This window comes from Cebus imitator, unplaced genomic scaffold (genome assembly GCF_001604975.1).
Source record: "Cebus imitator isolate Cc_AM_T3 unplaced genomic scaffold, Cebus_imitator-1.0 Scaffold4, whole genome shotgun sequence".
Lineage (NCBI taxonomy): Eukaryota > Metazoa > Chordata > Mammalia > Primates > Cebidae > Cebus > Cebus imitator.
Genome location: NW_016107319.1, coordinates 5,814,466 through 5,828,577, shown reverse-complemented (window position 1 = coordinate 5,828,577; position 14,112 = coordinate 5,814,466). Strand labels below are relative to the sequence as shown.

At 33.1% G+C, this 14,112-nt stretch overlaps 1 protein-coding gene across 4 annotated transcripts in view; it reads left to right on the top strand.

Moving 5' to 3' along the window:
• The window catches only part of CLGN (calmegin), a 48,497-nt gene that overhangs the window by 21,937 nt on the left and 12,448 nt on the right, over positions 1-14,112 (top strand). For all 4 annotated transcript variants that reach the window (XM_017534181.2, XM_017534197.2, XM_017534190.2 and 1 more), the window contains exons 5-8: positions 2,837-2,978; positions 6,225-6,306; positions 7,723-7,915; positions 10,874-11,063. In XM_017534181.2, coding sequence (XP_017389670.1) covers positions 2,837-2,978; positions 6,225-6,306; positions 7,723-7,915; positions 10,874-11,063 — 607 coding nt within the window. The remainder of the gene's footprint in view (positions 1-2,836; positions 2,979-6,224; positions 6,307-7,722; positions 7,916-10,873; positions 11,064-14,112) is intronic.

Below are 14,112 nucleotides of genomic sequence, written 5' to 3'. Positions count from 1 at the left end.
ACTTTTTAATAATGGCCATTCTTACAGGGTCAGGTGGCATCTCGTTGTGATTTTAATTTGCATTTCCCCGATGATTAGTTATATCGAACATTTTTTAACATGTTTGTTTGCCATTTGTATATCTTCTTCTGAGAAATGTCTATTCATGTCATTTGCCTACTTTTTGATGGGATTATTTTTTTTTCCTTGCTGATCTGTTTGAGTCCCTTGATTCTGGATACTAGTCCTTTGTCAGATGCATAGCTTGTGAATATTTTCTCCCATTCTGTGGGTTTTCTGTTTACTCTGCTGATTATTTCTTTTGCTTTGCGGAAGCTTTTTAGTTTAATTATGTCCCATTTATTTATTTTTGTTGTTGTTGCATTTGCTTTTGGGATCTTGGTCATGAATTCTTTGCCTAAGCCTAGAAGAGTTTTCCAGGAAAAAAAAAATTTATGGTTTCAAATCTTAGGTTTAAGTCTTTAATCCATCTTGAGTTGATTTTGTGTATGGTGACAGGTAAAGATTCAGTTTCATTCTTCTGCATGTGGCTTGCCGGTTTTCTCAGTACCATTTATTAAATAGGATGTTCTTTCCCTAATTTGTGTTTTTGTATGGTTGGTCGAAGAACAGTTAGCTGTAAGTATTTTGCTTTATTTCTGGTTCTCTATTCTGTTCCATTGGTCTGTGTGTCTACTTGAGACCGGTACCATACTGTCTTGGTAACTATGGCCTTGTATAATTTGAAGGTAATGTGATACCTCCAGATTTATTCTTTTTCCTTAGGATTACTTTGGCTAAGTAATCCTAAGGAAAAAGAAGGCTCTTTTTTGGTTGCATATTAATTTTTTGATTTCTCTTATAATTCTGTGAAAAATGTTGGTATTTTGACAGGAATCGCGTTGAATCTGTAGACGGCTTTGGGCAATGTGATCATTTTGATGATATTGATTCTTCCAATCCATGAGCATGGGATGTGTTTCCATTTCTTTGTGTCATCTATGATTTTTTTCAGCAGTGTTTTGTAGTTCTCCTTGTATAGATTTTTAACCTCCATTAAGAATATTCCTAGGTATTTTTTTTACAGCTATTGTAAAAGGCATTGAGTTTTTGATTTGATTTTCAGTTTGGTCATTGTTGCTGTATAGCAGTGTTACTGATTTGTGTACATTGATTTTTTAACCTGAGACCTGTATTGAATTCATTTATCAAGTGTAGTTGTCCTTTGGATGAGTCTTCAGGGTTTTCTAGGTATATGATCATATCATTAGCAAACAGTGATCGTTTGACTTCCTAGTTTCCAATTTATATGTCCTTCATTTCTTTGTCTTGCCAGATTGCTCTGGCTAGACCTTTCCAGATAAAGTTGTTCTTTTTAAAATAAGACCTTTATAGGGGGCAAGGGGCAAACTACAAGTTAGTGATAATACAATTCATCATCAATGTGAGAGAAAGAAAACCCTACCTTAATCTTTTTCAAAAAAAGTATACTATGACCAAATTAGGGGGAGAAAGAAAAGAAAGTTGGAAACTTAATAAAAACCCACACATTTTTTAAAATCTAAAAAGGTATACACAATTATAAACCAAAAATTACCCCTCTTTGATTTACAAGACTGTCTGGTTCTTGCATTATTTTTCTTAGAAAGAAAACAAAATGATATAAGAGCATTTGTGATTCCAAAGTGCTCATTAATGAATATTTTGAGTTGATACAATACTGGAAAATAGCCAGTTTTTGCCGAATTGAATTTTCTTGGAATAGGCAATACCTATAATTTTCAAAACAGAAGATTTTACACAAGTTAATGTAAGTTGATTTTCTATTCTAAAACCAGTAAAGGAGTAAAATCTAACACATAAATTTTGGGCTACAAGCAGCCCACCTAGCTTTGCATTGTTTGTGGTCCATAATCTAATTTCCAGAATGTCCTAATCTTAACATGGAAAATTGTAACCCAGAGAAGCCCTAACTCAGTTTTGCCTTGTAATAGCTTACCACTTATGTAGTGCTTTGCTGCCTTCTTGGCCAAAAGTTCTGAGGGCTGATTAGTGTAACTTGAGAAGGATTTGTGTGAATTCAGCATGCACTTTTCAAAATAAACTTTAAATCTTTACAATAACTGCTGCAAGTAAGAAAAGAACCTGATGAGTATTGGGCATTTCAAAATAAATAGACTGCTCATTTTGTGTTAATGATGCTCTTTGTGTCACATACTGTTTTAAATATGTTATTTTAAAAATATATTGACAGACCCTATTGAAACAAACCACATTTTATAATTTCATTGATTTAAAAGTCTTTCATACAAAAACCAAACTTGTTAAGCTTTAAGAGTGACTTAATCCTTTGGGAGGCCAAGGTGGGCAGATCACCTGAGGTCAGGAGTTCAAGACCAGCCTGACCAATAGGGAGAAACCCTGTCTCTACTAAAACTAAAAAGTTAGCCAGGCATGGTGGCACATGCCTGTAATCCCCGCTATTGGGGAGGCTGATGCAGGAGAATCACTTGAACCCGGGAGGCGGAGAGGTTGTGGTGAGTCCGGATTGTGCTATGCAGCCTGGGCAACAAGAGTGAAACGCCATCAGAAAAAAAAAAAAAAAAGAACGACTTAATTAGACACCATAGTGTTTGCTATTAATTTTCACAATTTTAGTTAAGAAAATAAAATCATTTTTTCAGAGAAAGAAAAATGAGCAGGCATACATGTATAGTTGCACATATTTCCTGATTTAAAATTGTTATTTTTCCCAAATCAGCCTTCCTGGAAAAAATTATTGCTCACAACTGCTGATAAATAATTCTTAGGTCAGTGTTTTCTGTTTCAGTTTAATTTGCTTTGCTTTATTTTTTAGGAAGATGGGAAATAGAAGAGTTGAAAGAAAACCAGGTACCTGGTGACAGAGGACTGGTATTAAAATCTAGAGCAAAGCATCATGCAATATCTGCTGTATTAGCAAAGCCCTTCATTTTTGCTGATAAGCCCTTGATAGTTCAGTAAGTGTTGCTATGTTTTTGAATACTTTATCTGAATTTTATATTAGCTTCGGCTTCTGTGAATATAGCTTGTATTTTGAAAATGGATGTAAAAATCTAGATCTTTCTTTTTTGTTTCACTTAAATACACAAATGTGCAAATACACACAAACATACCTATGCTTTCAATTAAAAGCAGGTAAATGATAAAATTATATAAAGATCAACCACTCTTATGACCTAGTACTAATATTTATATTTTTTATTTCAAGGAGTTGTATGTGGGCTGTTAAGCAATGTATTTATTTTGGTCTGAGTGTTTGCATTGACTAAATGAGGAATAGATAGTTTGGATCCCTTCAAAAAGATTTTAAAATAAAATTATGTGATATATGCTGTAATAAAAATAATTCTGCTGCCATAAACTATATAATACATAGTAAAAACCACCATTTTTGTTATACTCTTAAAATTACTTGTTATCAAAATATTAAACTTAATAAATTCAGAGTAGAATCATAAATATTGCTATTAAACCAGTGATAACATTCAAAGGCAGAAATTTATCTTAAAAATAAATGTTTATGAATACCAGTGTCTTTCAAGCATGAACCCCTTTGAAAGATCACAGTCTCATAAATAATCCTTTCCACCAACCTCTCAATTTCTCTACTATGCCTGGCATGGTGCCTCACAGGTATAATCCAGCACTTTAGGAGGCCAAGGTGGGCAGATAGCTTGAGCCCAGGAATTCAAGACCAATCCGGGCAACATGGCAAAGCCCTGACTCTACAAAAAGTTTTTAAAAATTAGCCAGGTGTGGTGGTGCCCACCTGTAGTCCCAGCTACTCTGGAGGCTGAGGTGGGAGGATCACCCAAGCCCAGGAAGTCAAAGCTCCAGTGAGCTGAGGTCACACCACTGCACTCCAGCCTGGGTGACACAATGAGATCCTGCCTCAAAAAAAAAANAAAAAAAAAAAAAAAGAAAAGGAGGATCAAGAATTGAATAGCAGTCTTTCATATGATTAAAAATGATTCAAAGGAGGGTGAATGTTTTTCTCCTCTTAATATTGATAAAATGAAATAGGGTAAATAAAATGAAGATATTTATATTAAATGCTGATTTATGACATAACTTTACTCTAAAGCGGCTTTCCCAAATTGTATATATGTTAATATACATGAATATAATTGAAAATGAAGAATATCCTAACTTAAAAAATAGGAAGTATGTTAGCCCATTAACGACTAAGGAGTTCTACATATGAACGCCTGTTTTCAGCATTACTGCTGTGTTTCCCAAACATGTTTGATCACGTAAGTTTATTTTCCCACCTAACAATAATTACTATTTAGTGGAACAATTTGAGAAATGATACTCTAAAGAAATCAAGGTTGACACATATTCTGCGTATGTCCTTGGTTTCCCTATGGCTGGAAACTTAGCAGCAGTCAAGCTGTATGATAAACCTTTTGCTAATCCATTGTGAATCATTTATACTAGGTAAAAGTTAATGATCTGAAAACTCTGAAAGCTTGCAGTATGAGAAATAGACAAAGTGATTGAATCTAGGCATAATGGAACAACAAAACCATCTTCACATTTATGGAACCAGTGTACAAAATTGTTTTTTCTAGTTCTTATCATTTTACAGAATGCTTTGTCCTCAGATAACCTATTATAAAGCAATATCTTTTTAATTTTTTTTCTAAAAACGGTGGCTTTTAAGTCATATCATGCATCATGTCTTCTACTTATAGTCTTCGAACATAAATTTCATAAAAAAATGTTGTCAGCTATTGCTTAAAATAAAGACTTTGAGGAAAACGAACGGTTCTTTATTTAAAAAATGAAAAAGAACAAAAGAATACCTTCCTTCTGATTATCACAGAAGCATTTTGAGAATATATTTGCCCCTCGTTGGACATGATATCCTTTAATCATCGTAACAATCCTTTGAGGTGTAAGTATGGGCCATGTCTCCATATTATAGATGAGCAAATAGAGACTTAGAGCTTAAATGACTTGCTCTTACCCAAGGAGTCACTAGAGTAAGTGGCAGAATCAGAATAACTCTCAAGTCTTTTTGACTTTAAAGTACATGCTTGTAGCCACTGTTGTTGATAGCTTAAGAAATAAAACGTGGTAGAAAGCATAGGGGAAAATCACCCCTTGCAAATCAGAGATAGTTAAAATTTTGTTTCCTCTGTTTTTTTTAATACAAAATATGTACATCAATTGAGTTCAAACTGTTGAAATTTTGTATGCCATCCTACAAATTATGATTTATATCATATAAATTATGTTTTACCTTCTTGTCACTAAATTTTTTCGGAAAAATTTAAAACTATAGTCCCTTATTAAAATGATCATTATTTCTGGTTGTTTCTCTAGCTTTCATGTCTTTTTGTTTGAATTCTTCTAATGAAATCATAACCTTTTTTTTTTTTTTACTGTTTCCATTTTGACAGCCATTTCCTCATTGATTTTTGTCACATATAATTCATTAATTTAACAACAACAACAAAAAACTCTCCTAAATTCTATTTAGTAAGTCTATGCTTCATTGCTATAAAAAGGCTATTTACTTTTAAAAACTACCAATAAATAAAAAAAACTTAGCTGAGAATTACATTGTGTTATAAATTCATGAGAAGACTCATGTTAGTTCACTCTTTTAGCTGTTACACTAAACAGCAAAAATTTCCTATGTCTCCTGGCTGTTTAGGTCTGAAAAAATCCAGCTTATTGATTGAGATTATGAATCTCTGGTGGAGCCCTTTAATTAAATATACAACTTATTTAACATGGTAAGGTGTAGTGACCTCTAGGTATCTAAGATCATTAGTAATTTCTTAGACATCTTACTTTAGCTGTGGTTCTTAGGGCTTTTGGGGTTTTTTAGTTTATAAAGTATATGTATAGTGCCTACCTTATCAGAATTTGAAGTTTCCTGTTACAGTTTTAGTCACAGTATCTTATTCTTAATCTCAATTTTGATGGAAAAAATATTTGAACAAATTGATTGGTTTGTCTCAGTTGATTATAATCATTCTATTTTTAATATTGTAATAATGTGTTTTGTATTATAGCAGTAGAAAAGCATTTCTGCTTATTTCCTATAGGTTGTAGATACGCTTTGTATGAGCTTTCTAATAATGTAAAAAAAATTATACTTACATGAATTGAGAATAATACATTAGATTTTAAAGGGCAATTTATAATTTTTATTTATCAGTAGTACGGTTCTTTTTCCCTTTATTCAGATATGAAGTAAATTTTCAAGATGGTATTGATTGTGGAGGTGCATACATTAAACTCCTAGCAGACACTGATGATTTGATTCTGGTATGATATTTTAATATTTATGAAAACCTTATTAGAGTTAATAAGTATTTTTAAGGAACAATTGATAAAACTGAAAATTTCATCTTCAACTGAAATTGAAAAGAACGATAGATACATTTTTAACATGAATTTATATAGCTACAATTTGCCTTCAAGTTTTATATAAAATTGTGTTGCTTGAAGGCACCAATTTTATAATCTTTAACATGAAAAAGTTTACCATGTCTGTAAGACAAAAACTGCATAGTACTTATAAATTCTCTTGAAATACAGTTTAGAGTTATTTTCTTTACAGAATAAGACTCTTAAGTTTGTTTAGAGACTTATGATAACAAAGTGAAGCAGTGAAACAAAATGTCCTAAGAACCAAATTAAAAGGGGTTGGCAGCCCACAGAGAGTAACTAATTTTTAAAACTCTGTGATATAGCAGCTTTATACTTCTAAGAGGTTGTATTAGGACCATTGGAAGGTTGAGTATATTGCTTATAGCCTTCTCAAGAGGCTGTTTCAGACTTCCTGCAAATAACAGAAATAAGATAAATGAGACATCGGGGGATATTTTCAGAACACATGGCTGTATATAAGCTTTGAAATGTGGATGAAAGGCTTTTTCATATACTACTCATAATTATTAGGATCAAGTGAAAGAGAGGCCATTGCAGTATATGCTGAAGCTCTTGTTTTAGATGTAAGGTGATGAACACTTGAAGGTAGGATGACAAAAAAATCTAATGCCAAGTATTTCTATAAGCACTTTATCTGATTAATTCACTTAATCCTCAGAGAACTCTTACAAGGTAGGTACTATTATCATCTCCATACTTCAGAGGTGATGAAATGGAGATGCAGAGAGATTTAAAAATTGACTCAAGGTGGCATACAGCTAGTTTAAGTGGCAGTGGTAGAATTTGAACCCTAGTATCTGACTCCATACCCATGCTGTTAACTACTATGCCATGCCAAATAAAGAGAAATGCATGTCTCCATGTCTGTTTATCTCTCTTCATTTTGTGCTTAGAGGGTAATTTTCTGGTATCTTCCTAAATAATAGCAACAGATAATAATTTTAGTCTTAAGGCCATAAATATGATTTCCTCTAATGCCTAATTCCCTCAGTAAAATATTAATAATACAAATTTACATGGATAATTAAAGCATATTATGATGTTGCTGGAGTATTTTCAGCTTCTGTCCTACATCTTCAGGAAGGAGGTAGTGTGTACTTTAAAAATCTATATTGCAGTAAAATTTGTCATTTTCCTAAGTCCTTTGTTGTCACTTGTATTAAATAGCTGGCTCTTTAGTGAATTGTCATTTAACATATTTTTGTAAACTCTACCCATTGGATAGAATATAGAAATTCATTAAATACTCTTTGATTCTGGACTAATGTCAACATTCATCTCTCTTTGAAGGAAAACTTTTATGATAAAACATCCTATACCATTATGTTTGGACCAGACAAATGTGGAGAAGATTATAAACTTCATTTTATCTTCAGACATAAACATCCCAAAACTGGCATTTTTGAAGAGAAACATGCCAAACCTCCAGATGTAGACCTTAAAAAGTTCTTTACAGACAGGAAGACGCATCTTTATACCCTTGGTATATCCTTTTAATTCATTCATGTATTCAAAAATATTTGCTCACTATTGATATATTCATGGCAAGTGCTTTAGGAGAAAACAAACATGTACCCCATCCTGAAGGAATTTATCTTTTTGGGAAAATAGGACATACGTAATGACAGCACAGGTAAAAGATAAAGTTCCAGATGAAAAAGAGATGAGACACAGCCAAGAGTTCACAAGCAATATTACTTCCAGCTTGGAGACTTGGAACCAAGCTAGGAAATATTATCTTTGAACTCATCTTGAAGTAAGATAGAATGTGGAAGACAGTAGGGTAAAAGGACATTTTAGACGTTGTGACAGTGGTGTTATAAGAACAGAAAACTAGAAAATAAAAAGGAAGAAGCCCTTAATGCCAGGCTACAAAGTTTAGACTATATTCTGTAGGCAGTTGTGATTATTGTTACGTCCTGTGTCATGTTGGTTGTGCCATGTACTTCAAAAGGAAAAGCACTGAGCAGCCACATATTAATATACTAAAGTAAATAGAAATTTGCATAGGTTTGGGGGTGAGGGGCATTATAAGGAATTGTTTCTCCCATTCTCAAGTATAATGGTTATAGAGCTCTGGTCAGCTCACGATCAAAATCAGAGCATATTAGAACCTAATAGGACATTTTGAAATGACTCTATTGGCTTCTTTTCTCAAGTCTCAACTCCACCCAAGATTAAAGTATTTCAGTCTTTTCCCCCAAAGGCAGCAGCCATTGTAGAAACATTCATTTTGTCTGCTAGGGCAATGCCCACTTTATCTTAATATCAGATTTGTTATAATAAACATCTTCATGAAATAATTGATAAACAAAACTAGGCATTTTGGGGAACACCAAGTAAACTGTAGAAATAATGAGAGAATATAACTAGAACATTTGACTTTGTACAAACCTGGTCAAAAGCAATTTGGTAATACGTGTCAAAGGCCATAGAGGTTCATATCCTCTGAAACCACAATTCCACTTTCAGATACTTATTCAAGGGATATAATCCAGAAGAAAGAAAATTACTTATATATGAAGATATACTGAAAATTAGAAGCAACCTAAATGTTACAATTAGGGGAGTTTTCTGCACCATACAAAGATGATAACAATGAAAATATTTAGCAACAGGGGGAAATGTATGTAATATTAAAATGGTGAGAGCAAGATTCAAATTGTAGGCACATCATAATGGCTCTGCAAGCAAAGAGGGAAGGACTAGGAGAAAATGACTAATTTTCATTCATCACTTGACATGTACCATGTTGTATGCTAGGGACTTTGGAACCATTATGTGAGGTGAGCAGCAGTCTCTCTATTTTGCCTTAGCTTAGTTAAATAACTTGCCCCAGTAAACAAGAGTAACTGAAGGGCTGGAATTGAAAATCAAGTCTGACCCTTAAACACTTATTTTTCTTAGTACTATACTTGTGCTAGGATTATTGAATGACTTTTTCTTTTGAAAAATCTTAATACTATTATATTTTTATGACACTATTGTGTAGTTGTTTTAAGAACCTTAAGAGTACCTTTATAGACTTCATATGATCCAGTACCTTTTGTTATTGATTAAGATATGTAATACAGTTTTCTAAATGAAAATTTTTGTGGGGGAGCAAAGATTTTGAACAGTCTTTTTTTCACATATGCCTGTTTGTCATATGGATTATTTGTTTTGACTGAAGTTTTTAAGAATCAATTTCATTTGCAAAATTTATTCAGAAAACTTTTTTTTTTAAAGATTTTTCTCTCTTTTGAATTAGGAAGGATCTAGTTGTTCTTTGCAGTTAAGATCTCACTCTTAGCTCTTCTTCAATCTTGATATTTTTATTCATTTTAGTAATGTAATTTTATAATCTCAGCTTTAATGCAAGAGGAAATTGTGGAGAAAAGAGAAGAGAGAAACTATTAGTGTGGTTTTGTATTGAGTATGTACATAAATTGAATTCTTTGGTTTTGATATGACTAATTTGGCATTGTGATTGAAACCTCTGGAGATTATTACTTCAGAGCTATTTCTTCATAAAATGGTAGCCCACTTCACTAAAGTCAAGATGATCCTTATATTTGTTGATAGCTCCTAACTTCTTTCACTTACTGAAAGCAAATGTTAGACAGCTATTTACATCTGTCATTCTTTCCAAAGATCTAAATTGTATCTAGTGATCCCTATATTTCCAAAATGATGACAGAGATCTTTTGTTTTCTCACTACAAAGGATAAGGGAGTCCTTTATGTCATTTTTGGCATGGGACTTTTAGAGGGCTTAGAATTTACCTTGAAACAAACATGCAGGTAAATATAAACTTGAATATCTTAAATTACCCTTAAGATATTTTACACTATAGTATATAAGTCATTGACTTTGAATGCCAGTGAACCTTATCTTTAAAGAGTTCTATGAAATGGAAGTAACATATCAATGTTAATTTCCTGATTTCGGTGCCTATATTGGGGTTATATAAGAGAATATCCTTGTTTGTAAGAAATAGGCATTAAAATATTCAGGGGTGATGTGTATGAAGTCAGTAACTTCCTCTCGAATGGTTCAGGAAAAAAACTTAAGTTTTTTGTGTTATGCTTGCAACACTTGAAGATTGTATCAAAAAAAAATTTAATACTGGAAAAGATTAGGTTGTATTCTATAACTATAAAAGAGTAAAGTTGACTGTTTATGAGTCCCAAAACAGAGCTATTTGGTATTCTTTTTTATTTGAGAAGTAATGGAGCATTTCATTTTAAAAGAAATGCAGTAGAAAACAAAATTTTATCTTTATTTAGGAAATATATTTGGTGATTTTGGAATATTTTGATTTAATACATTGGTTATTCCTCTATTTCTGGTTGGGAATAGAAGCTTTACACATGAATTTCAGGATAGTTGCATTATTTAAAAGATTTTTTTTAAATGTCTATCAAAACGATAACTATAATATATTTAAATTGGTCCTTAGTGATGAATCCAGATGACACATTTGAGGTGTTAGTTGATCAAACAGTTGTAAACAAAGGAAGCCTCTTAGAGGATGTGGTTCCTCCTATCAATCCCCCCAAAGAAATTGAAGATCCCAGTGATAAAAAACCTGAGGAATGGGATGAAAGAGCAAAAATTCCTGATCCTTCTGCCATCAAACCAGAAGACTGGTAAGCAAGGAATTCAGTAGCAAAGTATTATTTGGCATAACTAGGTAATGAAACAACATATAAGTGAAGTTTACAACCAATGAAGTTTATTCCTTTGAACATCAGAACTACTTATTTTATTTTGGGTGTAACGTTTTCTAAAATGGATTTTACACTTCCCTGACTGTTAATATTTTTTACTTCTATTGATAATTATGTTGCATTTTTAATATATGTTTATTTTTGTTTTCAATGCTGTGGAGAAAAATTTCATAATTCCAAAATACTAGTGCTTTAATTTTCATTCCTCGTTTGATCTTTATTGTATGTGTCTGACTGTTGTATATTGTTGTACTCTGTTTTAGTTAATGATTACTTGGCTTTAAAATAGCCATATCCTCAACCTCTTATACAACTATATGATTCTCTTATACTAGTGTGCTTAACCATAAATTTTTCACTAGCTGAGTATTTGTGTTGTTTCCATTCTACAGGATTATATTTTCCTTAAAAAGAAATGTATTCAGTTTCTGAGTTTCCATAGCTTGTGTTCAGATGGTGAGAGATACCTGTATCTCTCTCCATTTACTGAGGTATTCTTTGTTCTTCAAACATGTTTTTTAATTTCTCCATAAAGATCTTGTTAACTTTATTGCTAAGGACTTTTTTTTCCTGCTGATTGGGTAACTCTTAATTACAGTTTCGGCAAATAGATTATCTTTTTATGTTTAGTCCAACATGTTAATTATCTATTTCTTTGTAACAAATGACCCCAAAACATAGCAGCTGGGGAAAAAAAACAACAAACATTATGTCACATGGCTTCTGACAGTGAGAATTCTGGGGGAGGCTTAGCTGAATGGTTATGGCTCAGGCCCTCTGTGAGGTTTCAGTCATATGAAGGTATACATTCATATATATGTCATATGAAGTAAGTCACATGAAGGTATACATTCATATGATACAGTATATATAGCTTTTGACATGGACTAGAGGATCCACTTCCAAACCGGCTCAAGTTGCTATTGTCAAGATGTTTCCATTCTTCCTCACTTGGGCCTTTCTTTAGGTCTCTTCATGATATGGCAGATGGTGTCTCCCAGAGGGAGTGAGCCAAGAGGAGGAGAGACAGTACAACCACAGAAATAGTGGTGTTTTGTATAACCTAATCTCAGAAATACCATGCCATCACTTGAGTTGTATCATTTGTCACACAGACCAATCCTGGTACAATTGAAAGGGGACTATACAAGGGTATGAATATGAATCAATAGATAACAATAAAAGTTCTATTCTTAGTTTACTGAGAGTTATTTTATGATTGAATATTGTATAAGTACCTTTTGTGCATCCATTGAGATGACCCTTTGAATTTTCTCCTTTATTTTCTTAGTATGGTGAATTATATTGGCTGATTTTCTAATGTTGGACTGACCTTACAATCCATTTGGTCATCAAATATTATGCTTTTTATATTTGCTTGGTGCTAATTTTATTTTTTCCTGCCCTGTTTATTGAGGTATAGTTTCCATATAGTTAAATTCATTTAGATATACCATTCTGTGAGTTTTAATAAGCATATACAATGATGTAACCATAACTACAATCATGACATAGAATATTTCCATTATTCCCAAAAGGACTCTCATATCCTTTTGTCCTTGTTTCCCTTTTCTGCCTTTAAACCTTGGCAACAACTGATCTGATTTGTGTCCCTGTAGTTTTATCTTTTCCATAATAGCACATACAATGGAATGATACAGTATATATAGCTATATATAGCTTTCATAGCTGGTTTCTTTCACTTACAATAATGCTTTTGTGATTCAGTTGTGTTGCATGTATTAGTTGTCAGTTTTATTGCTGAATAGTATTCTTTTTCACATTTGATGGAAATTTTAGTGGCAAATTAGAATAAAGCAGTGACAAACATTTGTGGACAGGATTTTGTGTGGAAATAAGTTTTTTTTTTTTTCGGGGTAACTACTTAGGAGTGGGATTGCTGGATTGTACAGTAAATATATATTTAAATTCATGAGAAACTGCCAAACTTTTCCAAAGAGCTGTACCATTTTGCATTCCCACCAGCATTGTGTAAGACTTCCAGTTGTTCTACATTTAGAACATTTTACATTACCTGGTTTTGTTCTTGTTTTTTGTTTGTTTTCCTTTGGCTGTTTTTAAATGCTTGTGGTGACATTGTAGCTTTAGTTTATAGTTCCCTAATGACTAATCACACTGAGCATCTTTTCATTCACTTACCATTCATATCATTTTATTGATGAAGCATCTTTTTGATTTGCTCACTTTAAAATTGTTTTTTTATTGAGTTATGAAAGTTCTTTATATTCTGGATATAGATTTCATATTATCTATTGCTCTGTAACAAATTACCCCAAAACATACTGGCTTAAAACAATATTATTTCACAGTTTCTATGAGTTGGGAATCTGAGTGCAACTTAGCTGAGTCCTCTGTCTGGCTCTGGGTCTCCCACAGGTTGCAACTGAGGTGTCAGCAGGGGCTGCAGTTATTTTAAGGCTCAACTAGGGTAGACACACTTTCGGTCTCACTAGGTGTTTTTCGGCAGGATTCAATTCAGGAAACTAAATTGTGAATGGACTGTGGGCCTCACATTCTTTCTGGGATTGGACAGAGTCTTCCCACATTGCAGAGTTCCTTGCAGTGTGGGCCTTTCCATAGGGTAGCTCACAACATGACAGCTCTCTTCAGCAATGAAACAAGGAAGAGGGAAAGAGAATGTAAAGAGGAGGAAAGTCACAATCTATACTAGGTTAACGGTGTTCTACAAAAGGTCATGTCTACCCAAAACCTGTGATTGTGACCTTATTTAGAAATAAGGTTTTTGCAGATGTAGTCAAGTTAAGAGGAGGTCACACTGGATTACAGTGGGCCCTCAATCCAATATGACTAGTGTTCTTATAAGAGGAAAATTTGAGGCCGGGCGCGGTGGCTCAAGCCTGTAATCCCAGCACTTTGGGAGGCCGAGGCGGGTGGATCACGAGGTCAAGAGATCGAGACCATCCTGGTCAACATGGTGAAACCCCGT